Source organism: Conger conger, chromosome 10 (assembly GCF_963514075.1).
Source record: "Conger conger chromosome 10, fConCon1.1, whole genome shotgun sequence".
Classification (NCBI taxonomy): domain Eukaryota; kingdom Metazoa; phylum Chordata; class Actinopteri; order Anguilliformes; family Congridae; genus Conger; species Conger conger.
In genome coordinates, this window is record NC_083769.1 from 33,145,872 (window position 1) to 33,173,401 (window position 27,530).

Sequence of the window (27,530 nt, forward strand, 5' to 3'; positions counted from 1 at the left end):
TGTGTGTAGTTGGCAAGTTGACGTTGCCATGCCGGTTCACCTGTCGTAACGCTAGTTAATGTAGTTTACATGATGCACATGGTGAACTGCTGAACGTTACGTGAATGTTTACATTAATCCCCCATGTTCAAATATTCCTGTTGCCGGATCATGTTCATTTTTGTGCTATTTCCAACATGGAGGTAACAACCACAATCAGACATACACAATTCTGGCGTAGCGCTCCAATGTCTGAAGCGAGAATGGTTGTGTTTATACGTTTACCGGCCTCTACGCGAGCGTCGTGGAAGTAGTGGCTTTAATACCTGCCTGCTGTATGCCAAATTAAACAATTGACGGTGACATTCTGCGGAGAAGGAAACGCCACTGTTGTCAGTTACGTGACTTGAAGCAATTTGTTATTGTCAAACTTGGGGAAACCTTGTTGAGGTCGCTGAGAAAGACAGTAGGCTATATGTCACTGATTGACTACTTTATAATAATTCTCTTGGCAATTCATTCAGTTAAATCACCTTTACATGAGTTATACATTTAATATTATTGTATATTTGAATGTTAAAAAAAGGCAGTTTAATTCTACAAAATCCCACAGTTTGCATTGCCTTAATCATTTAGCAGGCACCCTTATGCAGAGAAATGCCACAATATTGAAGCACATTCACCTGATCCATATGAACAATATTGCCAGACCTGGTTAACAACATTCCCACAACAGCCAGTAAGCATGCAACATCACCAATGCTGCATTCACGGCTATCCAAGAAACAAATGATAAATTCTGGATACCTACATACTACATCCGCAACAAGCCTCAACTAGAGTAATTTATTAGAATCAGCTCCCAAATTGTCTCCAGTATTAAATATTGTCTTTTGAGTTGCCATCACATGTAAGATGTATGCATTCATTTTAGGTAGCCACAGCTAGAACAAAATGTGGTGCCTGAAAAACTAAAGTGCATTGTTTGGTGGAAGTTATATCAAAGATAAAAATGGTGAACACCTTCTTCTTGGCCCAGATCTGTTCATGATGCATGTGTTTTGTTATTTATTGCCCTTGACATTATCTCATTATCATCACTCCATATTTGTGGAAGTGGCGAAGTCAGTGAATATGCAGCTGTGTGAATATTTCTCATGCCAGACTGCAACTTTGACTTCATATCAAAGAATAGCACCTGCAGTTGCGTAACCTTCCTGTACTTGTGTGTGTGAGTGTGAGTGTGTGTGTGAGAGAAGCACACTCCCACGGTACCGCGACTTACTGATTATCCAATCCCCTCATTTATATGTTAATGTGAATTCCTAACTGAGATTTATGTAAGCATAGACCATTAACTGTATATCCATACTTGTGTTCCTGGTGTAAAAAAAGTACATTAACCATCAAACAAGGATTTCATTCATGAAATCATGAATTTCCCGATTTCTATATAGTGCACATTCACCTCACCTGTTGCAAGTATACAGTGATGTCTTACAAGCATAGGTTAATCACACGGGGTAATTCAGAGACTTTGTTGACAAGTTAAAACTTGCTTGGTTTGTATCAGCTTATTGTTGCCCAATGTTCTTTGTGGCAACTTTCCAATTGTAAAATAGCATTTCATACTGTAACTATTGAAATCAAATACCTTGGCAATAAATAAGCCCTTTCATGATTAATTTTTGCTTTTTAAAAGTTCATCAGCTACCATTACTCATGATTATATATATTTAGTTCTGACCTTTCATATACATTGAGGACAGAAGTTTAATATCTTATAGATATAATATGTATATTACATATAATAAGCCTATATACTGAATAAGAAGAGAAGTGATGTTTAGGGCCCATTTAGGGCTTGAATCCAGAGAGTGCAGTGTAATGGAATGTACTCTTCTCCCGCCAGGCCCCTTCTGTTCTGGGAGAGTTCTGTCCTGAAAAGTCGCCAAGATAGCTGGGCCGGGCAGGAAGCGCCACACCCCAGAACCAGACCCCAACAGTGACGGCGGTGCCGGACGGCCCGTGAACAGCAAGTGGCTGAAGATGGCCAGCAGCAACGCCGAGGCAGCGGGCCGGCGCAGAGGCCAGCGCGGGACGGACGATAGCGGCCACAGCAGCACCAGCAAGAAGAAGCAGAAGGACCGGGCTAACCAGGAGAGCCGCGAGGCCAAGCGCACTGCTAGCGCCGAGGCCAAGAAAGGTAGGGCCGTCCCTGTCCCTTTCCACTTCATTCTGCGCACCACGGGATATTCTTCACATTGGCAAACGGGAGCATTTAATGTGCGGGCTGTAGTTGGTACTTACTGTCAACAGTATGTTTATCAGGTCAGGTCGATGAATGTGACCTATTTTGAAGTAGGTGGTGTAAATTGTTCAGTCATTGATTATAATTCCTCAGCAAAAGCAGTTTGGAAAATTGTATTTAAGTGCATATCGTTTTGCATATCATTGTGCTGTTTAATAATTCTCAATGGGCAAATATTGCTCTATTGTACGAATAAACAGATAAAATACCTTTTTAGAAGGTATTTAGAAGGTACCTACTTCTCATTTGTCCTGTTCCTCCCTTATGCATTTTCCCATCCACATTTATTCCCTTCCCTTTTATTTCCTCCTTTACCTTATTCATTTCTTTTTTGCTTATCATGTTGTCCTCTCGTAATTCACTGCAGTAGGCTATTGATTTCGATCCCTCTGGGAGCCAGTACATCAATAGGATTTGAGGTTAATCCTCACCCTTTTTAAAGAAGAGAAACTGGTTTCTAAACCCTGTAACCTAAGGAAAACAATGATTCAGGAAATGCATCAGTGTGATCTGTACACCTTGTGAATACACACTTTGTGAGATTTGTGGTAAAAAAAACCTGAAGCCCATCGTATGATATTTAGTAGACCAGAATTCAGTCAGAAGATGTTTTGACTCCTTGACAAGATTGCTACTAATTCAGTGATCTACAATATGCTCTTCTATAGTGTCTTGAATAAACAAAGTCACTGTATGCTGTTTCTGTTATGCCACTCTATTATGTATTTGTGGTATCTGCTTTGCTGTATGTCAGAACAGCTGGGACATGTCGTTTTGCTTTGGTGCAAGTGGGTACTGTAGTCTTCTAATTGCAGCCATCTTGAGTTGTAGTCCACTGTGTGTCCCTCATTTTGAGGTTATGGACAGTATATCTAAAACCATTCCATGTGAAGTGGAATGCAAAAAAAAAAAAAAAAAAAGATTACATTTTTTTAAAAGTGTGCAATCATATTGAAACCTGGCTGTTTAGTTTTCTATTTGAACCAAGTATGTACACCATGTAAACACAAATGTTTCAGTTTTTAATCTTATATTTTATGAGACATATAGATGAACAATAACCAGTAATGGTTTTGCTCTGCCAAGTAGTACTCTCATTTCCTTTCTCATGTATACTTTCCCCAATAATGTGGCGGGTTAATGAAAGATAATGGATCAATGGTAAATTGATCATATGTGCATCATGATGTCATTGTAGAGTGGTTGTGGAGATTTTGTAATTGAGGAAATGTTTACTTTTAAGTCAACATAAATCTAATTTCCTAAGACTCATATATATATAATATAATAAGCAAAGTTGAATATTGCATTTTATCATTATGGAAGGCTGTGGTTATCTAGTATAATGTAATGAGAACACCCCTTCCTATCTGAGGAATGCAGGGTGTAGATATGCTCTAACTACTTTACATGAATGGTATCTCTTTGTTGGCACTCGACTGACTTTGGGGGTGGTACCCTGTGGCGTGCAAATGGAGAGAGGCAGGTCCTTCACTCAGTTAAGAGGAAACAACAGAAACTGTTGTTCAAACAGTGGCGCCTTGTCATCCTGGAAATTACAAGCCCAGAAGAACTCACTACACATGTACGAAAGTGTGTGAAGAAGACCCTACAGAATAATATTTTATAAAATGAGGACTCAAGCTCTCATTTCCAATTTGCTTTGAGTAACACAATTCATGTCAACTTGTTAACTGAAGGTAAAACCGTTTTATATCAAACTGCAAAAAACTACAATGAATAATTTGAAGATTGCAAATTATGGGAATCGTCTGGGATCCTTGGGCGATAAGGAGATGGATGGTCATTGCCTTCATATCAGTTTTATTGTCAGCTTGTCTTTATAAAATTGTTCAATCATTTGCTCCAGTCTGATGTTATTAAATATTATTCCAGTTTGTTCTGCTCTTGACACGATTGTTTGTTAATATTTGCAGGCAGAAAGCCTGTTGCATGCGTTTGATGCCATCACTAGGGTGAAACGCAGCCCTGTTCACTTGGCCTAGTTGTTTAATGCATCATGGCATAGACGAGGAGCGGGCTTGGTACTGTGGGTAGATGTCTGTATTCTCAGTGGGAAGGCTTGCGAATCCGCAGCGTTTGCGTGCCCTTGGGTGAGTTCCTCTACCCCTCCATTTGGTTTTGCAGGAACACTGATGGTCAGTGGCACTGCCAGTGTGCCTTTGAGGGGGATTATAATGGAGTTAGCTGGGCTGAAATCTGAGTCCCTCATCCTGGACTTCCTTCAGTGTTTGGATGATCTGGCTAAATGTCATCAAGCCTAGGGGGCGTCACTGGGACAGAAATATGCAAGACGTGTCCCAGCTTTCAGAAAGAACAGGTGACAATATGAGACTTATAATCAAGAGTGCAGTAAGTATAATTCAGCGGCAGCAGTGCGAGAGCTTTATTCACCAGAGGGACTGGATGTCCTTTGTGTGAGAACAGCCTAGCTACATGTCCTCAGGCAGCCTGGAACATGATCCCTGGCTCTCTGTTTTTTCTTTGTGTATTCGACTTGCCTTGACATCTGTTGAGCACGATTGGTATTATTTCTTAAAAATATTCTCCGCCTAACAAAGAACATGGCATGTTCTATGACAATGCTCAGGATCCTTGCCATTCTGGTTTTTATCTCCTTTCATATTCTAGGCTTATTGAGAAGACCTCCCGTTTTTACAGATTTTAATTAGTGATAACATAGTGGTGCATTTCAGAGTTGCATGTGTCGGAATGTGTGAGGGTGATTTCGTTATCTGTGCAGTGTTTTTACTGTGAAATATGCGGGGCTGACCACAGTATAGCTCATGTATATAGCTAGTAGCTCGTATATGCACTCAGGTGAAGGAGCAGTACTGCCCTTCTGGAAGCATGTTTTAGTGTAAACATCCTTTAGTCAGATGGTTAGGTGCGTGTGTTGTGTTGTCTGTCTGTCTGTGTTGTGTGTGCGCCTGCGTGCGCACATATGCAATGCTCCCAATGCTGTTCTGCTGAAGTATTGAAATACAAGCTGGTGTCAACTTGACCTCAGTGGAAATGGCTTTTTCAAGGTCATGCAAGCGGTTCTGCTCCTCCCTTGCTTTGTACCAGTGCATTAGTCTAATCAATTGGCTTTGCATTCTCCACCATGAGAACTGTAGCATCACCGCATGACAGGAGCCCTCTTCATGTATCAAATGTTTGCCTGTGCATTCTTTCTTTGCATGCCAGTGCTGTTTGGGTTTATGAGCAGTATGGAAAGCTGTGTACTTTTTATTATTTCATTACTGGATAGTCCCAGGGCTCACTGTCAGGAACAGAAGAGGGATTCGTTTTGCTTGTGACCTTTAGAAGGGTCGCGTAAGGGCTTGTTGGTATATGTGCTGTGTGCGCGCGCGCACACTTACACACACGCACACACACACACACACACACACACACACACACACCAGTGCAGCATGGTAGTAAAGGTGAATGCAAGTGTAGTCTCTGAATCACTGGCACTTTTTTCTGAGCCTATAGAGCACCGGCACCATGCGCCTTTTTACAACCCAGGGCTTTTTACCCGTTTCATCTGAACGGAAAGAAATGGGAAAGTTTGGATAACTCAAGTTGAGCAGCAGCTCATCTGGTGCAGCTATGACAGAAGGTACACTGCTAATGTTTATCTGTGTGTCTCATACTGGAATCCTTTACTGTTATGACTATTCTGCATTATAATATAATATAATATAATATAATATAATGACCTCTCTTTTACAGTTTCACACCATTTTTGTGGTTTTATTTATTTGATGTTTTCTCGTGGTTCTGTATTCTGTACTTACTGTTGGAGGTCTCGGGTTGTCGCTGTATTCAGAAAACTAATAGTATTAGTTGTCACCATTAAAGAAAGGATTCTCCCTTTAGGGGGTTTTGCTGCCATTCAGCATACATTTGGTCTTTTTCTGTTTATTTTACTTTCTTGATATGCTTGTGAGAAACAGCAGTTAAGATGTGTCAACTATAATATCATCGATTTTATGATGATGGAACAATAGAGGATTCATATGATTATTACAACAAGGATTTTGTAAAATACATTTAATGGCCAGCTTGCTTAATAACTGTGAGCTCCTAAAATGGCAAGCTACATTTGAGCTACATTTGAACTTTGCAGGATCAGATGCTCGGTTTTGGACAGTGATGTGTCTGATATCTCATGGGTATTAATGTCTTTTGCTTCATGAGCCAATTTTGAAGGCGAGAACTGTTTTCTACATGCAGTCCAGTGGTACACTGAATTTGTATTTTTTTGTGAAATTGGAATGATTCAACTATGGCATTGATTAGTTGTGGTCACCACATAAGTACTGATCTTTCATATGGAATTATAAATTGGCCTGTTGACTGTTAAAAATGTTTTGTTTTGCACATTTTTAACGATTCATGATTATATTTAACATTTAACATATATTTAAATTAGACCAACACTCAAATTATTTTAGTTTGACCTGTTTCTTAGCTTTTAAAAAAGTATGTTATTATTGCTCATTTGCTAATTCCTAAACCTTATGAAACTGTCATTCAGTTCTGTAAGATATACTGAGACGATGTTTAGTGGGAAATGGTGTGACTAACATTATCTTCATGGGTAGTATGTAAATGTATATCACCATTCTATTGACAACTTTATTAAAGCATTTCAGAGCAGACCTACACAAAGTAATTGAAACAGTACATGCTTATGTGCACTCTTCCAAAGAGGCAGTTGCAGTAATGAGCTTGGCTTATGAATGCAATTGGGCATTTCAAATGGGTGGAAAATATGCATAAAATGAAGTCCTGCGTGTAATGAATGACCTGAGCACAGACAGGGGAACTGGGACAAACTGCCCTCTACTGACTGTACAAACCCAGAAGCAGTGCCACTGTGATATCATTGGAGAAGAGTGGTACAGTGCACAACTCCGTTATGATGTAATGGGTTGCTATTATATCTTGTTATTAATTATTTAAAACTGCCTGACATGCTGCGGTCAAAGCTTGGGAAAATGCCCTCCTGTCCCTTCTGTTTCTGGTGGTGGAATACCAGACCTCAGCATCTGCAGGTATTTGAAAGGGGTGTAAAATGGCTCCCCCTCCTCATGACTTCATCTATTCTATAGACCGACAAGGTCAGAAATTCAGGGATGAGATCCATTTCCCTCACTCTTCTCTCAGTTGTAGCCAAGTGACGGGTTATGTATGAAATTGAGTTTTGTGTGTGTGTGTTTGTGTGTGTGTTGTAGATGCCTTCCTTGATTGGAAGCAGAACGCAAACGATGTGATGGTGAAGCTGCGCTCCGGTGACGGCGTGCTGAAGGTAGAGGATGTGAGCGTGGCGTTCTCTGACACTGCCTGTCAGGTCAGATTCCCAGGTGAGTTCACATTCCTGCTTTATCACATAGGCACCCGTCACAAGCCACAAACAAATCTGTTCAATTCAATAAGGCTGCACAAATATGCACTAAGCTCACATGAAATTCTGCTCGGCAATTTCATTTCTGAATATTATGTTTTGTTTTGGTTCAGTTAACATCCTTTTCATAAAATGAAAATATTGCACTTTTCAGTTCCACGGGTTCATGGGAAAACAGAGAATTTAGCCAAATCCTGTGACCCTGTTACAGCATTATTTAAATAAGTTTATAGATGTGGATAAAAAAATAAAATTATATCCTTCTGGGAAATTTAGGAGTATCAAAACATTGTGTAAAAAGGCGGCCTGAGAAACGTAGCTGAGATTGGAGCTTTTAACAGAGAGATAAAATCAATCTGAACTCTTTCAGGGCGTCTGTGTGTGACGCAGGGCTTGAGCTGGGTAACATTACAGGTATGAATGTGATGTGAGGCCTTCACACCTGCAGCGCACACGTGAGTTTGATGGGTTGTGACTGCTGCTATTTTCAGATGGGAGCCAGTGGGGCTGTCACCTGCATGCAGAGATTGAGAGTTCCTGCAGCAAGGTTCAGTACAAGGAGAAGGGCAGCTTCCTGCAGCTGGTTATGCAGAAGAAGATCCCCTTCAACACCTGGCCATCTTTGATGGTAAATGATCTTCTCTGTCTCATGCACACATGGCCTCTAACTACATGTATTTCTGTTATTCTAAGCGTATTCTATGAATAGTTTCATTTTCATACCATTTGTCCTCACCAAGTAGCACAGGTGAGCCTTGCCACTACATTTATTGTAAACGGTTTATCAAATGTTTCTTTGTTAATGAATTAATAAAAGTGGCTCTAATGCAGCATTCATAAGTGTTGCGTAATGTATTATAACCATTGTTATAAACATGCATACATTGTAGCCCACTGGTTTTGTTGGACATGCGGCAATGAATATGCATTTTCATTCCATACTTTAGGTTGGCAGCATTGCACTTGAAATGACACTTTAACTTTGGTTTCATGGTTCTCTGTTTTACAAGGCAAATACATTTCTTGCCAACTAGCTGATGAAATGGCTAGACACAAATCATTGAAACATGCTAGCTTGCTTGGAAAGCTAGGTAGCTATATTTTAGCTGTTTGTAGCTGTTTGTGCATCTAACTTTACTGATTTTATCAGACGGCAATTAGATTAAAATTAGGCACATCAGACCAATGCAACGTCCAGAATTGACATCATCATTTCTCTCTCTCTCTGTTCCTTGTGAGGAATTAGATTCGATTGATTAACAATAGGAAAAGATGCATTTTCTTATCGTATTCGTTTTATTTTCCATAAACGGCAACTGTGCCTTACTAACCTGCCTTAAGTGTATGTCCCATTATTATTGTTATTAAAATGGATTGGTGTACTGCCTAATTAATATTTTATGGAATTATGGAAACGGCACATGACTTTCATGTCTAAGTGCTCGTATCATTTTCTTTGGTACTAATGGTACAAAATTCACCCATGGGTATCCTGTGATGGGGAACTTTGACCACTTTACTATTGTTCATGTTCCTGTGCGTTAGTTTAAAAGCATTGAGTGTCTTGTCTGTACTTGAAGTCTAAAGCAACACCCTTAACAATTGGTCCAGATCTTCTATAGATTAAATTTTTAGATAAATAATTGTAGTATGCAGGTTTTTGCTATTGTTTATTTTTTGGATGAATAGCAACGATGGCCTACTGACAAAAGGTTTCCCATATTGTGTGTGTGCTGCGATGAACACATTGAAGTGGTTTTTGATCCCGTGTGTGTGTGTTCCTGAAGGCACACAAGAAGGAGAAGGAGCCTGTGAATATCCAGACTGAGAACAGCAGAGAGCAGCCAGTGAAGCTGGAGAAAGTGGTGGAAAAGGTGGAACCGCCACGAGGGTCCGCCCAGCCTTCGCCCCTGACGGAGCAAAAGCGCAACAAACCGGAGCGTGGCGTCAAACGCTCCATGAAGAACAAACTCTCAGACAAGGGGGACACCCCCGGGGCGAAGGACACGGAGACGGCCGCGCACGTGGGTAAAGGGGACCTGCCGGCTGAGCCCAGTGCCAAGCGCACCAGTCGCCCGGTCAGAGGCCCCAGAGATCCTGAGCAGGGGCTCAAGAGGGATGCCCAAGCCAAGGGTCCAGCTAATGGTAAACCAGAGGGCAGAGGTGCTGCTGAGGCTGCCGCTACACAAAATGGCCGACTGAAACAGGCCAGCAGCGCGAAGACGCCTGCGGCCACACAGGTGGAGGCTTCAACCGAGCGTAATCATGGAGTGAAATCCCAGGTAGACCCTCTCTCTCTCTCTCTCTCTCTCTCTCTCTCTCTCTCTCTCTCTCTCTCTCTCTCTCTCTCTCTCTCTCTCTCTCTCTCTCTCTCTCTCTCTCTCTCTCTCTCTCTCTCTCTCTCTCTCTCTCTCTCTCTCTCTCTCTCTCTCTCTCTCTCTCTCTCTCTCTCTCTCTCTCTCAAACTCTCAAACTCTCTCCACTCACTTTCTCACATGTGTGCCAGTGATTGTTTTCAGTAGAATTGGCGAGGTGCATTTATGGGCTTAGGATAAGGAAATGCTTCTCACAGCTCAGACAAAGAAGTAAAAAGCTTGTGAAGTTTCTGTAGAACACTTGTGTGACCACAATTAATTAATGGTATGGCACTGGCAAACAACCATACCATTCACATAATACAAAGCTTATTTTTCGTTCTTAATGTTTATGGAACCTGGGGGGAAGCTCTAAAGCTTGCTTACTTGCACCAGAAGCAGTGTTCTCTTTCCCCAGGGGCCGAGCCATGTTTCAACACAGGGCTGTAGAGGGTACAATGATTCAGAGTGATTACTATGGGAGTGCTTCTATCATTTATACACATTTTATAGTGGCGTAGAGCACTGAACAGGAACTCTGCTCTGTACCAGGTAAATGCCCAGGAGGAAGAGAGCCCCCAGACCTGTGTGTCCACGCCTGGGTCAGGACAGGAGGGCCCCACCGCTGCAGGAGTGGCCCCGGCTGCTGTGTCCATGCCTGGGTCACGACAGGAGGGCCCCACCGCTGCAGGAGTGGCCCCGGCTGCTGTGCCCACACCTGGGTCAGGACAGGAGGGCCCCACCGCTTCAGGAGTGGCCCCGGCTGCTGTGTCCATGCCTGGGTCAGGACAGGAGGGCCCCACCGCTGCAGGAGTGGCCCCGGCTGCTGTGCCCACGTCTGGGGCAGGAGAGGCCGTTCCCGCCCTGGCTGGTGCAGAGCCTGCTCATGTGACCGGCGCAACAGCTGGGGCGGCTGATGAGTCACAGAGGCGGACGGAGGGGGAGACGGAACCCGAGATGGGACAACATGAGCCCATGGTGCCCGAGACGACCACGCAGAGAACAGAGGAGCATTATCCCGCCAGGACAACGTACACACAGGACTATCCCGTCAGCAAAACAGGCACACAGGACTGCTCCTCCACTGAGATGGGCACCCAAGACTTTCCCTCCAGCAAAACGGGCCCACAGGACAACCCCGCCAGCAAGACAGGCACACAGGACTGCCCCACCAGCAAGACGAACACACAGGACTGCCCCTCCAGCTCAACGGGCACACAAGACTGCCTCACCAGCAAATTGGGCACACAGGACAACCCTGCCAGCAAAACGGGCACACAGGACAACCCCTCCAGCAAAACGGGCACACAGTACACCCCCGCCAGCAAAACGGGCACACAGGACAACCCCGCCAGCAAAACGGGCACACAGGACAACCCTGCCAGCAAAACGGACTCACAGGACTGCCCCACCAGCAAATCGGGTATACAGGACGAGAAGACGGACAAGCCCAAAGAGGAGTCCCTGGAGAAGGAGCAGGAAGGTGTGCCGAATTTTCAGAGCCATAAATTAATGATATACAGTACAGTCCGAAAGTATTTGGACAGTGGTACAATTTCTGTTCTTTTGGTTCTGTACTCCAGCACATTGGATTTGAAATGAAACTGAGAATATGAGCTTAAAGTGCAGAAACGCTCACCTTTAACTTGAGGTTATTTACATCCAGATTGGGTGATCCTTGTAGGAATCACATCCCATTTGCTTCCTTAGTGCTGGTATAAGAAGGCTTTCCTCATCTAGTCTTGATTCTAGACAATTGGTGTCTGTTATTTCCGTTTGTCAACATGAGGAGTGGCAGCATGGATGGTGCAGTGGGTAGCACTGCCGCCTCACAGCGAGGAGGTCCTGGGTTCGAATCCCGGTCGGCCAGGGCCTCTCTGTGTGGAGTTTGCATGTTCTCCCTGTGTTTGCGTGGGTTTCCTCCGGATACTCCGGTTTCCTCCCACAGTCCAAAGACATGCAGGTTAGGCTGATTGGAGAGTCTAGATTGCCCGTAGGTATGAGTGTGTGAGCGAATGATGTGTGTGCCCTGCGATGGACTGGCGACCTGTCCAGGGTGTATTCCTGCCTTTCGCCCAATGTATGCTGGGATAGGCTCCAGCCCCCCTGCAACCCTGTTCAGGATAAGCGGGTTAAGATAATGGATGGATGGATGGAACATGAGGAGTTCTGCCAATGGCAGTCAAAGGAAGCAATTATGAGGCTGAGAATAAGAAACAGTCAAGGGACATAGGTCAGACAATAGGCTTACCAAGGCAAACCGTTTGTAACATCAATAAGAACCATGTTTGGGATCATTACCTTGCTGTGGCATGAAGCACTGTCCAATGACATTTGAGGCATTTGATTGAAATTTAGCAGATGAGATGGTTTTGTACACATTCTGCTGTTGCACTTTAACCTCATAGTCATTGTTTCATGTTAGCCAAAAGAACAGAAATTGACCACTGTCCAAATACTAACTGCACTGTACTTGTCCAATGTGGAATCTAATGCATAGTTTCAGATAATTGCACTGTAAACTGCATTTTTGCACCTGCCGAAAATATTTTTCCTTGTCCTTTCACAGCTCCGGAGCCCATGGTGAATCTGAAGCTTGTGAAGAACGACTCGTACGAGAAAGGCACGGACCTGATGGTGGTCAATGTGTACATGAAAGGGATATGCAGGGAGACTGCAGAGGTGCTATTCCGGGAGCAAGACTTCACACTCATCTTCCAGACCAGGTGACCACCCCGGGCACACATCCCCAGTACTCCCCACATGCAGGCCAACGACTCGGCCTGGCTGCCACCAGCTACTACAGATATTTATAGAGCCATTATGTAAGGGTTAGAGGTTGGGTAGCAGATTGTTTTAACACTTCTTTTTTTTTTTATCCTCAGCGATGCTAATTTTTTGCGACTTCATCCGGACTGTGGACCAAAAACTGTCTTTAAGTGGCAGGTGAAACTCAGGTAGGGCCCTAAATGGTGTGAATGCTTGTGTCATAATGAGGTGCTGCTGTGCCATCTGATATTTGTGGATCTTTGAGAATGTTCCTTAGAAACGGAATTGCAGAGAAAGAGAAACACTAGGAACTGAACCCGCAATGGCAAGATGTTGAGATATCAGTGAATTGCATGCATGTACAATAGAAAGTTAGTTACATGAGGGATGCTCATTTTAATTTGGTTAAACCTGAATATGTAAAGGTAGTGGGAAAAACTTTAACCACCGATCATGAAGTCGGCTCAGTGAGACAACTGGACCCTTCTACCCATGGTTCAGCCTGTTTTTAATACAGAGGGTGTACTTGTGTCTTTGTGTATGTACTGTATGAGGGCATGCACAGTGGGTCTGAGTTTGTCTCCCTTGGCAGGAATCTCATCCACCCTGACCAGTCGATGTACGCCTTCACCCCGTCCCGAATCGACATCACTCTGAAGAAGAGGCACAGCCAGCGTTGGGGTGGGCTGGAGGCCCCTGCAACACAAGGTCTGCTTCTATCTGCCCAACATTATACATTACATTATTGGCATTTTGGCAGACGCTCTTATCCAGAGCGACGTACAGTTGATTAGACTAAGCAGGAGACAATGCTCCCCTGGAGCAATGCAGGGTTAAGGGCCTTGCTCAGGGGCCCAACGGCTGTGCGGATCTTATTGTGGCTACACCGGGATTAGAACCACCGTCCTTGCGTGTCCCAGTCATTTACCTTAACCACTACGCTACAGGCCGCCCCTGCGCACAGCGCAGCAGATTATAGGCTGCAAGATGGGTCAGAAACTGCCATGCCTGTCCAGTGTGTGTAGCTTGGTGTGCATCCAATCAATGGATGAGAGGGCATAAATGCAAGTGAACTGTAGTAAATGCTGCCTGAAAATGCACATGCAGCCCTTTTACCAATCATCGTCTGAACATTGATGGAGCAAATACGCATCATGTTAAAAATTGCAACGTGTTAAACCATGTTGTGTACCGTCAAGAATATTATTTTTTTGCATGGTTACCAGTCCTGCCTGGCCTTTAGCTCCTAACCACAAGCGCTACGCTCCTCTGTTTAAGGTGCAGTGGGTGGCGCCAAGGTTGCTGTGCCTTCAGGACCTGCCTCTCTCGACAAGACTCAGCCGGGGAGCAGCCAGCACACGCTCCCTGCCAAGGAGGAGCCGCGGGTGGGGGAGCAGAAGGAGAAGGCCCCCCGGACCGAGGACACCAGCGGCCTGGACACGGTGGCGGCCCGCACCGTCACCGAACACGTCCCCCTCAAGCAGGAGCCACTTGTCGCTGCTGCGGTGAGAGCTGGAGGGGGGCTGGGGTGTGGGGCTGGGGGCTGAGGTGTGGGGCTGGGGGCTTAGGTGTGTGGGTGAAGCTGGGGGCTGGAGGCGGGCTGAGGTGTGGGGGCTGAGGCTGGGGGCTGAGGTGTGGGGGTGAGGTGTGGGGCTGAGGCTGGGGGCTGAGGTGTGGGGGTGAGGCTGGGGGCTGAGGTGTGGGGTGAGGCTGGGGGCTGAGGTGTGGGGGTGAGGCTGGGGGCTGAGGTGTCGGGGTGAGGCTGGGGGCTGAGGTGTGGGGGTGAGGCTGGGGGCTGAGGTGTGGGGGTGAGGTGTCGGGGTGAGGCTGGGGGCTGAGGTGTGGGGGTGAGGCTGGGGGCTGAGGTGTGGGGGTGAGGCTGGGGGGTGAAGGGAGTAGGAAGCACACTCCGGAAGGAGCTGTAAACATCGTTAGGCAAACAACCTCCACACGAGGACTGCGCTTGAGTTGCATTCATTTCCAGCTCTCATTAGCTTGTGGAAAATGGAATGAATCAAGTCTTCAAATCAATGACTCTGACTTTGTCCTTGATATCAGTGTGTCAAACTGAACTGTAAACAAAGTAACACAAGATGGCTGACGCTAGGAACTATGAATTGAAGTAGTTACTTGAGGTCCTCATCCATATGCATTTACTCTCTGGCAGTACTATCCAAGCTGAGATAATTGGCAAAACCAAGATTCATTGTCCCAAAAGGGGTACTATGCAAGGTTTCACCCTAGTGGCAATAGATGCAAATTTTATCAGCAGTCTAATGAAAGTCTAAATGCGACTGATGTATTACTGAGCACACCATATTATTTGGTAATACCTCATGCTGTTCCTGGTGGAGAGAGTGTAATAAGGTGTAAGGTATGAACAGACAAAAGGTAGTGAGAAGGTAAAATGTTTGCTGTCCTGGAAATATTACCCTGGCAAATTTGGCAATGTTACATAAATGATTGATTTAAGTATAGACTTACAATGTAGACATAGACCGTGGCAGCTATTTCAGTTCACGATGGGCCAGTTTCTGCATTCATATGAGCATAGAAAATGAGAGGAACATTTCTGCTTAAAAGGTTTGTGCACAAGTCTTTTCCCTTCATTATCATTTTGAGCTTCCGCTAATTGGATTGCAACCCAACATTATTCAGGACCTGAAGCAGAAAATGAGGTTTGCTGTTGACAGACCGCTGTTGTTAGGCTCAGGCACAGGGGAGCCTGGTGACTATGGGAGCGCTGTGCACTTGCGTTTATTGTGATCGTACCACTGAACATTAGTGCCAGCTGGATTTCAGAGGCTTCAGGAATGCCCTTTAAATTAATAACCTGCAGTTATGTCATTTAAAAAGGATGATCCGGCTGGGTGGTACAGAGGGCGTAAACACGCTCTGAGCTGCTGAACTTAGTCCTGCTGAATCGCATTCTCTGTTAGCTGCAGATTTATCATGGTCATTTAGCGCTGTGTGATTGTAAAAGGCTGCATGCTGTAGCTTTAATATCTGCTCTCTCCCCTCCCTCCCTTTAGCCCAAGCCCACGTGTATGGTGCCTCCGATGACCCACGCACCTCCCGCTGGGAGCGAGCGCGCTGAGGAAGAGGAGGAGAAGAAGGTCTGCTTGCCAGGCTTCACAGGCCTGGTCAACCTGGGCAACACCTGCTTCATGAACAGTGTCATCCAGTCGCTGTCAAACACGCGTGAGCTGCGTGACTACTTTCATGGTGAGGCTCTGTTCTCCTTCCCTCTTATCAGAGTCTCTTACTGATGGTGCATTGAGTATGAATGGTAAATGTCTGCATTTATATAGCGCCTTTATCCAAAGCGCTGTGCAATTGATGCTCCTCATTCGCGCACACACACACGCGCACACACACACACACACACGCAAGGCACCAACCAGCTCGTCATGAGCAATTGGCGCTTGGTGTCTTGCTCAGGAACACTACGACACACCCAGGGCGAGATCGAACTGGCAACTCTGCAACTGCCAGACAAATTACTATGTCACCCCATGAATAACTTAATATAGCTTAATAGCTTAATATGAAGAAAAAAAAAAAAAAAAAGATATAAGAATATATATATATATATATATATATACACATTTCTTTTTTGCCATGTAATTAATTTCACACTACACACTGGTGTGTAATACACAGCTTTTCAAACCCTTATCTTATTTCCCATATTTGTTTGGGCCTGTCGCACCATGCAGCCTGTTTGTCGGAAGGAAAGCTGTAACCTGAATGTGCATAATGTGTTTGTATTTGTGTGTTTTGCGCAGATCGTGGGTTCGAGACGGAGATAAACTGTAGTAACCCGCTGGGTACGGGTGGGAGGCTGGCCATAGGCTTCGCGGTGCTGCTCCGGGCTCTGTGGAAGGGAACGCACCACGCCTTCCAGCCCTCCAAGCTCAAGGTATACAGAACTGCGCTTCCTCTCAGCAGCTAACGCGCATCCTCCTACAGCCGTAAACCAGGCAGTCAGTCTGTGGGCATGCTTTCTGCTCTGGTCAGTTACACTGATTATACACTATATGGGTAACCTGCTGTTCACTGAAATTGTGTTCATAGTTGTATGCAGAATATGTAGTATTTATTACAGACAAACTGAATGGTTGTTCCTCACACCTGGATCCAGCACCAGCTTGTAGATCAAGATTCAGAGACTGGTTTTCCTCAGTAACTGCAAGAGAGATGTGGCAAGCTGCATGAAACTGTACTGTCGTCGGACAAGGTGTCCTTAGCAGTAGCTGAAGGGGCAGTGTGGTTCCTGGCTCATGTGTTAACCTAATTCAACAGTAATGCTTTAGGTGATGTATGCAGTCTCTCATTAGACTACAGAATTAGTGTTGCTGTTTTTAGCTCCACGCTGTATCTGCATTTCTGCAGCTGTCAAACAAGCAGCTGACGGCTGAAGGCTGCTCTGCTGACAGACTACACTAACACGCTTCTTACTCCCTTTGGCAATGATGAGCACTGAATTTCACTACATCTCATCTATACATATTTTTATTTTGACTCACCTTTTCATAACTTGGAAAAAGTAAAAATAATTATAATTGTTTTGTTTTGCCTGCATCTGTAGGCTCAAACTAAATGATTTTACAGATGTATGCCTTGGGAAAAAATTAATTGGTCTTCTGCTAGTGAATTAATCCTGTTCATTTGCTGTTGAGGTTAATCGCTTGATTCAATAATCCTGCAACTTCAGCCAGTCAGGGCTTGCTCTGTAAATATGTGAAAACATTGAGTTTGCTTTGCATGAAGTGGCACCCAAGATGAATTAGTTCTGAGCCGTTGCTGTGCAATCACTTAAGAGCTGAAACCTCTTGGTTTATTTAAATGTGAATGTTAATTCAGAATTTTGCTGGGTGTTCATTAACGAAACTGCGCACGTCCAGCTGTGGCTTGGATCATTACTCTGGAATTTGTGAAGAATGTTTGCTTTGAGCTATGAAAATTTTAGTGGTATTTATTTTCTCTGTTGGAAATGCATGGAGCTTACTTAGTAAAGAGGAACTGTAGGCTGGTGCATTAGAATAGAAAAGTTAAAACTGTTTATCTCTTGGAAAAGGTCATTATGCACTAATGTTATAAATGATTAAACTTTTGTTGACTTTTTTTTGTTGAGTTTTGACTCCAGCCACTGTAAACAAGATGGCGGATCTTAGAGAGTTCCTGAAGTAAACACATTGAAACAGATTTTTTCGGGCAGTTGATTCCATTATAAAGATTCAGAAAGCACTCGATCCTCATTCCCCTCTAGGCTATCGTGGCCAGCAAGGCCAGCCAGTTCACGGGGTATGCCCAGCACGACGCCCAGGAATTCATGGCATTCCTGCTGGACGGGCTCCATGAGGACCTGAACCGCATCCAGAACAAGCCCTACACGGAGACCGTGGACTCGGATGGCCGGCTGGACGAGGTGGGTGGGCATTCTGGCAGTTCAGAACTTATGCAGTGTTGAGAGAAAACCCAAAGAGTGTGCTTCATCAACAACAGGGAAAGGATGAATCACTGTCAAAAGGGTTTACAGCCGCAGGTCTGCAGTCTATAACAAAACGGAGGCAAAAGTTCACTTTTAGAATAATAAATAAATGCATGACTGCAGTCGGTTTGCCCATATTTGTTGTGTAGCCGTGGCTCTTGTTCTCACTGATCCACTATCAAGTAGCGGCATTAGATTTGATGAATATGCTGAATGGCTGAATGTTTATGATCATCTCCTGTTGTACCTTCACATGAGCGGCTGTGGTGAACGTAAGTGAATATGTGGAGTGAACAGCGTGTGATGGAGGAGGGGGTGTTCTCCCCCGCCTGCTTTACAGGTGGTGGCAGAGGAGGCCTGGCAGAGGCACAAGATGCGGAATGACTCCTTCATCGTGGACCTGTTCCAGGGCCAGTACAAATCAAAGCTGGTCTGCCCCATCTGCTCTAAGGTCAGTCTGTTCCCCATTCAGCCATTTCTGACTGGACAGACCCCTCGTCTTTGCAGTGACCGTAACAGCTGAGGACATGAGGCTGCATGTAAAAAGTCCTTGATTAGGAGAATTGGCCGGCGGTTTCAGTCCACTCATTGCATTTCTGTCACACTGTTGACCATGGCTTAATGACATTACATGATCTGAATCATTTATGCACGCTTCTATTGCTCAATTCTTTTAATCACAAACAAGGCCTATGAGGCCATACTGGTGGGAGTAGGTGTGAGGCTGTCAGTATTTCAACTGTATTACTGCAGGGTAAAGAATATACTGGAATTCGACACCCAGCGTCTCTCTGGCGTATAAAAGGACTCAGGTCCAGGCTCATTCCCTCCTGTTATTTTCAGAAAACTGCTGCATGCTAACTGTGGTGTAGTGTCATGCCGATGATTGGACTCTGTTCTTATCCTGCTAATTTATAGAAGAGAAATATAATTTGATTACTGTTCAGCATTTTCATTGGTACAGTCTGATGCCCTTTTTGGCTGTGTGTGACATTTTGTTTACTTTGTCCTTGTTTCAGGTGTCTATAACCTTTGACCCCTTCCTGTACCTGCCGGTCCCCTTACCTCAGAAGCAGAAGATCCTGACTGTCTTTTACTTTGCAAAGGAGCCTCATAAGAAACCAATCAAGGTACAGAACCAGCCATGTCTAACACCCTAGTATCCTGCCTTTTGGTTATTGTGTATTTTGGTTACTTGGCTTGTTTTCATGTAATTGCAGTCACTGAATGAATTATGCATACTCATGAGCCAGGTGACTAACGCTGGCAGTTTTAATGACTCTTTACTCCCCTGTGTTTGTGCATGTTTAGTTTCTGGTGAGTGTCAGTAAGGACAACTCGAGCACAGCAGAAGTCCTGGAGTCCATTTCCAGAAGTGTGCGGATCAAAACTGAGAACCTGCGGCTTGCTGAGGTAAGAGTGGTCCCTCTGTATTCTACTCGGTCTTCATAGAGGCTGGTTACACTAAGCACAAACCTACAAACAGCCCATTCCCTCCACCCACTGCCCCTTTTAAAGACATTGCATAAGGATGTTATGTGTGTTGGAATGGTTTATTGAAAAAAATAGACAAATAATATTATTTGCATGCTGACCCATAACATTCTGAAGACTTTTTTCCGAACAGAAAGAGTATAAAATCTTATGCCAGGCATCACTATGCGCAGGACAAATTCTGCTGTCTGAAAGTGGGCCAATTGAGAACTGTGAATTTCTTCTCCTACCCCCACAGTAAAGTAAATGCCCCCCTGCAGTATCTTGTAAAAATGAGTTGCTAGTCTGTTGATGGTTCATCTTCCTTGCTTTCTGTGGTCTCATAATCTGATGGGTTCCGGTGCATATAGCAGATGTGCTCATGTCAGCGAGACTACCACTTATACTCTTTCAGTGCGATGTTTTTATTCAATAAACCTATGAGCACATATTTCAGTTGATTATTCTCAAGATGCGTCAAAGATGTCTACCTTATGCTGCTAGCAACTAAATGGAAAACATTACTGAAACGGCAACCACAGCCATTTCTGCTTTAAGTACAGGGAGATTTTTCCTCCATTTTGTGGCATAAAATTACAAAGGGAGTTGTTCTGTGAAAGGAATTGAGTATGTGTTTGTTTCTTGTTCCCTCTTGTTCCAGTATTGTAAAAGCCCTTCTAACGACTGGGGAGAGTAACGTTTTCAAGTGATGTACTCCCAAATCGTATAAATTCCAGAAGGGCATTATTACCAATAGCTACAGTAGCGTGCAGCTTTTTCCTCTTGCCACATTGCATCAGGAATAATTACAGAGAAAAACAGACTGGTAGTCATTGCACAGTTGCTCTGGTGTGCTGTACAGAGCTATAATTTGGTGGTACACTATCTGTATACCTGAGAAACTCCAAATAAACACCTTGGTCTCAACTGAGCAAGATGATGCATAGAAAAATTGTGGATATTTATAAGTTGCCATCCGCCGCGTTTGCCTGTTAGCTGTTGTACCCTGTAGTTTAAAAACACTGTCAACTGCTAAGAAAGTGGCAACATGCTTAGGTTTAAATGTATTAAATGAGATTCAGCTGCATAAACAACCTGGAGACCTGAGATAACATTTGAACAGGGTTAACCAAATATACATAAATACGTTAGTGCGGAGGTTTGAGTATGCATGTCATCTGAAATCGAGGGTTAGTCTGAAGAAAGTCACCCCTGCCATTCTGCGCTGCAGGTCGTCAAATGCCGTTTCCACCGGATCTTCCTGCCGTCCCATTCTCTGGATACGATCTCACCCTCGGACACGCTCTTCTGTTTCGAAGTGCTCTCTAAGGAGCTGGCCAAAGAGAGGGTGGTGGTCCTACAGGTTCAGCAGGTATGCTGCAGAGCAGTGGACTCTGCCCGGTCATCTGTCCCAAAATCAGAATGTAAATTGGAGGGAGTGTCTCTCCATAATGGTTTGTAAAACCTTGTTTTGAAATGAGTAATCTCAAGCTAAGGAGCCGTTTCCTGTTGCTGAAAGCAGTGTGTTTGTACTCTAAGGCCTTGGTCTCTGGGAGCTGTATGGAGAGGCTTTGTGGAAAGGCTCAGTATCCTGTGTGTCTGTTTGATTTCCAGCGGCCCCAGGTCCCCAGCATCGCCATAGCGAAGTGCGCCGCCTGCCAGAAGCCGCCGCAGTCCGAGGAGGAGAAGCTGAAGCGCTGCACGCGCTGCTACCGCGTGGGCTACTGCAACCAGTGAGTGAGCCGCCCGGCCGCTGGGGCCTACCGCCCACACGTTCACCTAAGGGCCACAGGAGCCTTTAACATGCCTGTTTCATCCTTCATAATAATGTTTTATGTTTAAAATGCAAAGTTTGCAGCATTGGATTTATTTTCTCCTACAGAACATGCCAGAAGAATCACTGGCCCGTCCACAAAAGTCTGTGCCGACCGAACTTGGAGAACGTTGGCCTTCCGTTTCTGGTCAGCGTTCCAGAGTCACGCCTCACCTATGCCCGGCTCACCCAGCTGCTGGAGGGCTACTCCAGGTACTCGGTCAACGTTTTCCAGCCCCCCTTCCAGTCTGGGAGAGTGTCCCCAGAGGCCAGCCAGTGCCGGGCCGACCCGCTCCCCATGATGCCAGAGCCGGACAGCGCTGGGGTGGAGGGGGAGGCCCCGGTCGGGGGCGACGGGGACTGTAAGAAGGAGGACGGCAGCCCGGCCCCTGAGGGACAAGCCTCGGGCCATTCCGCTGCGGATCAGGACCTTCTCTCCACCCACACCGCCGACTCAGGCTTCTCAGAACCTGCCTCAGACTCCCACGATCCTCAGGGGGAAAAGGAGACGTCCTACGAGAAGGCTGTGAAGCCCGAAGGTACCGTCACTCTTCTCTCCAGTAACGGCTTCCTGCTTTATGGGCTTAGATTAAACTGTGAGCCCTCTCCAGACTCCTTACTGTAAAACAGAACTTTTACTTGGTAAAAGTGAGTTCTCCATAGCAAAATCGTATTTCTTTTGCCACCTACGCTGGCACTCTTGGCAGCTAGAAAATGCCAGTAAGGTCATAGTGTGACTGAATGGGCTGTAAGTCATTTTTGGGTTTATTACTTGGATGGAATAGACTAAATTCAGTAGGAGGTCCATTTGGAGATTGAGCATTGCCCTCGGTAAGGACAGTTGTACTGTACTGGGTACAGGGGCCTATCGTCACACTTCTGTCTGTCTGTCTGTCTAGCTGCAGTAACTGGCTACCAGCAACCTTCTGAGGCTGTTGCTGGGCCCGCCTCCCAGTTCTACATCTCTCTCCTCGACTCGGCCAACAAAGAACAGAAACTGGAGGACAAAGGTGAGACCGGTCTTTGGTGTGTACCAACAATGGTGACATTGGCCGACAAAGCTGAAGTAGATGATCTCTGTATATGTTAGGAAAGGGATGGTCTCCGTAGTCTGTGTTGGAAAGTGAAGGATAAAGCACGGTCTGATGGCGTTGGCTCTCTGTGCATGTTCTCTCTGCAGGCGAGGCTGTTCTGGATGTCCCGGAGGATGCCACCCTGGAGCTGGTGTGGAAGAACAATGAGAGGCTAAAGGAGTATGTGCTGGTCCGGTCCAAGGAGCTGGAGTTTGTGGAGGACCCAGGCTCAGCCAGCGAGACGGCCAGGGCCGGACACTTCACCCTGGAGCAGTGCCTCAACCTCTTCACCAAGCCTGAGGTGCTGGCCCCGGAGGAGGCCTGGTACGAGCTGCTCGATGTGTACAGATACATGTATACACGCACACACACACACACACACACACACACTGCACGCAATGATACACGTACACAGACACATGCACATGCTTGGGGAATTTCTGTCCTAAATACTTTTATAACGGGCTGTAGTCAAGTGGCTATGGTGCTTGACTGCAACCTGGAAGGCTGGTGCTTTCTAGCCCCAGTGTAGCCATAATAATATCAATACAGCTGTTGGACCCTTGAGGCCCATAACCCCATGTTTCTACTGGGGGGGTTGGCACTTGCTGAGTCTAATCAACTGCATGTTGCTTTGGATAAAAGCGCCGGATAAAAAAAACTGTAATTTAATGTGATTTTCACTTGATTGTACTTTGTATGATGTTCACTTGTTGTGTTTTCATGGCTATGCTGAAGATCACATGAGTTGAAGCACCTCTCCCTCTCTCACGCAGGTACTGTCCTAAGTGCCAGCAGCACAGGGAGGCCTCCAAGCAGCTGATGCTGTGGCGTCTTCCCAACGTCCTGATCATCCAGCTCAAGCGCTTCTCCTTCCGCAGCTTCATCTGGAGGGACAAGATCAACGACATGGTGGACTTCCCCGTCAGGTGCGGCCCGGTCTGCCGCTCCACCTCATCCACCCCAGTGCAGTGTAGCCCAGCCCGCTTCCCACATGCCTTGTGCCCTACGTTTGACTTGTCATTCAAATAACTATCCCATCATGCCCGAGACCATTCGTCCTCCTGCATACATCATCGTTCTTGTACATCTTGATTCATTTTAGTTTTTATTTTTTGCTCCCAGGAACCTGGACCTTAGCAAGTTCTGCATCGGTCAGAAGGACGACGTTCAGCAGCCCCCCATCTACGACCTGTACGCCGTGATTAATCACTACGGGGGCATGATCGGGGGGCATTACACCGCTTACGCCCGTCTGCCCAGCGACAAGAACAGCCAGCGCAGCGACGTGGGTGAGTGTCTGCAGGACATTATTTCTCTTCCTCCATGCACAGCGTGTGAGTGCTGGCTGAGGCTTCTGCTAATGGCTCAAAATCATAATTTCATCAGCGGAATACAAATGGGCTTATAGTGTGCCCAGAAACAGTGCTGAGAGATCAGCCTGTAATTTTCAGTGCTGCCAGGTACTAATCCGTGGGCTCAAACGCCCCCGCAGGTCACAGGATTTATTGGTATACGGACCCAGCCGGGTGCTACACCGCTACTCCCTGCGCTACTCCCAGTGTTTTTATCACTACCTCTCCTGTAAGATGGCGGGTCACGGGGTCACGGAGAGCCACGCTGTGCTTTGTGAATGTGCGTGAGACCTGTTGGCGTGTGTGTGTGTGTGTGAGTGGTGAGCGGTAATGCGCTTTCAGCGGATAGTGTGTGGGTGTGCTGCTGGCCTGCTGCGTAACTGAATTAATGACGCCTTTACCCCCTCAGGCTGGCGTCTGTTTGATGACAGCACCGTGACCACAGTGGAGGAGAGCCAGGTGGTCACTCGCTACGCCTACGTGCTGTTCTACCGCAGACGCAACTCTCCCGTGGAGCGGCCCGCGCGCCTCTTAGGGCCCCTGGGGGCCGAGTCCCCTGCCGCTGCAGGAGCCACCGCCAGCCAGGTGAGGGCGCCACACGCCGCTGTTTGACATCCTCGCTGACGCAGCGGGCTACGCCTCGGACACGTAGCGCCTCCCAGCTCTGATTCAGGATCAGCTTCATCAGCCTTAACCTCCTGAGACTCCTCCTATGACATTACATTCTGGCTGCCCTGAGCTCTATGTAGTATTTATCTTAACATCATGGACATTCAATTAAAATGAAATAAAATGGCTATATTTGTAAACATATTTTCACTGCGACATGTTTTTATTAACACAAGATACAAGACATTTGTATTATGTCAAAAAAATGAAAATACTTAAACTTGTTCTTTTCCTGGGTCTCAGGAGGTTAATCTTGTCAATAGCCACTCTGTGACAGAAGGTTAAACTGATCCAGGTTAAAGCAATCAACAGCACACTGTTGTCCTGACACCTCACGCAGTAAACAAAGTGGGCCGCATTTGTAACAGACTGTTGGTTCAGTATGGCCTTGTGCTATAACCCATTCGGCCAGTTTAGCTGATTCACCGCTAACAACAAATGTTTTTATTTATACATTTGTTGAATGCTCATGGTTTTGATTCCTGGTAGTCTTAATATTGTATTTTGGAAAGCGTTTTATGATGGGTAAATTTAGGGGCCAGGTTTACTCTCAGACTTGATCGAATGTGAGTGAAGCGGGGGGGGAGACGGGATCAGTATTGTTAATTTATAGAAACCATAGTGCTGTCTCAGTTGTCAAAGTGAGTTCCTGAGAGAGGTTGTGTTAGCCATGGTTTCAGAAGAGTAATAGCATGATCTTGCACTGGTTGAAATGCCTGTAGCACTTGGAGCAGACAGGCTTTGTGGAGCTTGGCAAGGGAGGGGTGGGTACATTTTTGTGATATCTTGAAAACCTGTAATTCTCTTGTACCCTGTACCTACTGGGGAATAACATCGCACTGTGAACAGAACAGGTTCAGAATGTGTGTCCCCATTTGATCACACTGGCTTTATCTTTATGGTACGGTTATATTCTGGAGCTCAGGCCGTGCAAAGCAGTGCAGTAGATTGTTTAGAGTAAGAGTGTATACTATTTCACAGTAATTATTTGTAAGGACATGACCACGGATAGGATGTGTGGAGCCCAAAGAGCCATGGTGTGCATGTGTGTGTTTACAGAGCTGCATGATTTATTCATACATACTGAAATGCTACTCCAGCTGTCCGAATGCAAAATGGACGTCAGTGTTAAGCTTTTTCCACACTTGCCCAGGCAGGTTGGCCAAAAACTTACCTGCCCAAGTTAAATTCATTCAATAACTGTGGCAAAGTTTTCTGGTGACATGGAGCATACAAAAACGGAACAAAAAGTCACATTTGGCTCACCTATTGTTTTTGTTTTTTTCAAGTCTTTTATCAAGTCCCATCAGATATTTAAAAAACTGTTCACAACTGAATCTACAAGAAGCAATAAAAAGTGGATCCTTAGTAATGGGAACTGTTTGGGACTGGGGGTTGTCTGAGTTATTGGAGTGACTTGGATTAATATAAGCTCTAATTTTGTAGTTGTAAGTCCTTTTGTAAGTTAAAGAAACAGATGTTCTGGTCGGCTTTCTGAAAGATTTGCCATGAGATGGCATAAAAACAGCACAGGTCTGACAGCTGTTGGCAAAGAAACAGCGGCGTCCTCAGAAATGAGAGAAACTGAGGTAATGCCAGAACGAATGTAGCCTGTGTGTGTCCTTATAGCCCACGGCTGTTGTACATGGAAAGTGCTGGAAGGATGCTTTGAGTGCTCTGTATGCTCAGAGTAGTCTAGGAAGGTAAAACAACTGGCTTCCTTAGCACATCACATACTCTCAACACTGAGTTTAGACATGTGAATTTCCTTCTTTCACTGAAAGCATGGTCTCCGTAATCGCTATGATGCCCGCTATATAACCTTTTATTGTTCCCAAACACAACTGTGCTTCTGTACTAGCTTAGCGGTGCCAAATGGAGATTTGTACAGACTGAAAATGTGAATGTGCCCTAAATCGTTACTTGCCCCAGGCAAGCAGACTCCGGTGAACGCTATTGTTGAAGCCTGCAATTCCTTCTGTTGTTGTTGCGTAGGTATGCTAGAAAAGAAAAGTTTTCCCTTCAATTATATATTGACTACATTTGTCTTCTGTGGCTTTTTGCTGGTTTTGGGAGAACTCTGAGATGTATGAAGATGTCTGTTCTCAGATTCAGATCAAGTTGGCAGTAACAATTGTGGTACATTCAACAACGCATACAGGAAAAGCTGTCATTTCATAACGCCTGCATTATTTGCATCATTGTTGATGAATGACAATGATGTAATAGTAACTACGGTCTTTCCTGTATCTACTGAATTAAGTCTTATTTGCCACACTCATTAGATTCATATTGCGCATTACCTGTTGCCATTAGACGTCATTGCTGCCAACTTGATTTGGAGTGAATATCTGTGAAATTTTCTTTGCAGTCATGTGACCTCTGCACCTCCAGGTGCCGTATTCTTTACACAGCCACAGCTACGCAAAATCTGCCAAATGACTGTGAAGAGCATTGTGTTCTACCTGGCCTGTTTTGTTAGCTAAATCTTTGTTTCTCAATGGAAAACCGATTAAAATGGAAAGTGGGGAAATCGTCCAGGCGCAGTCAGGTTTTTTTCTTTTCTCTACATCGATTCAACCGCCCCCAGTGGTCCGTGGCTTCTCTATAGGGTTTGTCCAAAGGAAATGCTGCACACACACGCGCACACACACACACATATGCACACACAGCTGCATCTGTCTGCCTTCACAGTGGGATCTCTTCCCATCATTTCGTCGGTGTGTGATTTAAATGTAAAACCTCGGGTCAGGCGGGCGTCCCCTGGCCTGTTCCTGCCGTGAATAAAAAGAGCTGAAGCGCTGGCGTGCTGAGTCCATTA

General features: G+C 45.4%; 1 protein-coding gene across 3 annotated transcripts in view; it reads left to right on the forward strand.

The window, feature by feature from the left end:
* The window catches only part of usp19 (ubiquitin specific peptidase 19), a 34,188-nt gene that overhangs the window by 968 nt on the left and 5,690 nt on the right, over positions 1–27,530 (forward strand). Inside the window, exons 2-24 of one of the 3 annotated variants that reach the window (XM_061256640.1) lie at positions 1,892–2,185; positions 7,540–7,668; positions 8,201–8,337; positions 9,497–9,991; positions 10,616–11,546; positions 12,633–12,789; positions 12,949–13,020; positions 13,425–13,540; positions 14,111–14,337; positions 15,865–16,057; positions 16,621–16,754; positions 18,105–18,263; positions 18,667–18,777; positions 19,346–19,456; positions 19,638–19,739; positions 21,031–21,171; positions 21,414–21,532; positions 21,682–22,151; positions 22,512–22,622; positions 22,793–23,009; positions 23,462–23,614; positions 23,811–23,977; positions 24,450–24,625. In XM_061256640.1, the coding sequence (XP_061112624.1) occupies positions 2,029–2,185; positions 7,540–7,668; positions 8,201–8,337; positions 9,497–9,991; positions 10,616–11,546; positions 12,633–12,789; positions 12,949–13,020; positions 13,425–13,540; positions 14,111–14,337; positions 15,865–16,057; positions 16,621–16,754; positions 18,105–18,263; positions 18,667–18,777; positions 19,346–19,456; positions 19,638–19,739; positions 21,031–21,171; positions 21,414–21,532; positions 21,682–22,151; positions 22,512–22,622; positions 22,793–23,009; positions 23,462–23,614; positions 23,811–23,977; positions 24,450–24,625 (4,785 nt within the window). In that variant the 5' untranslated portion in view covers positions 1,892–2,028. Of the gene's footprint in view, positions 1–1,891; positions 2,186–5,640; positions 5,919–7,539; positions 7,669–8,200; positions 8,338–9,496; positions 9,992–10,615; positions 11,547–12,632; positions 12,790–12,948; positions 13,021–13,424; positions 13,541–14,110; positions 14,338–15,864; positions 16,058–16,620; positions 16,755–18,104; positions 18,264–18,666; positions 18,778–19,345; positions 19,457–19,637; positions 19,740–21,030; positions 21,172–21,413; positions 21,533–21,681; positions 22,152–22,511; positions 22,623–22,792; positions 23,010–23,461; positions 23,615–23,810; positions 23,978–24,449; positions 24,626–27,530 lie in introns of those variants that run through there. The other 2 variants (XM_061256641.1, XM_061256642.1) reach the window with 2 other exon arrangements.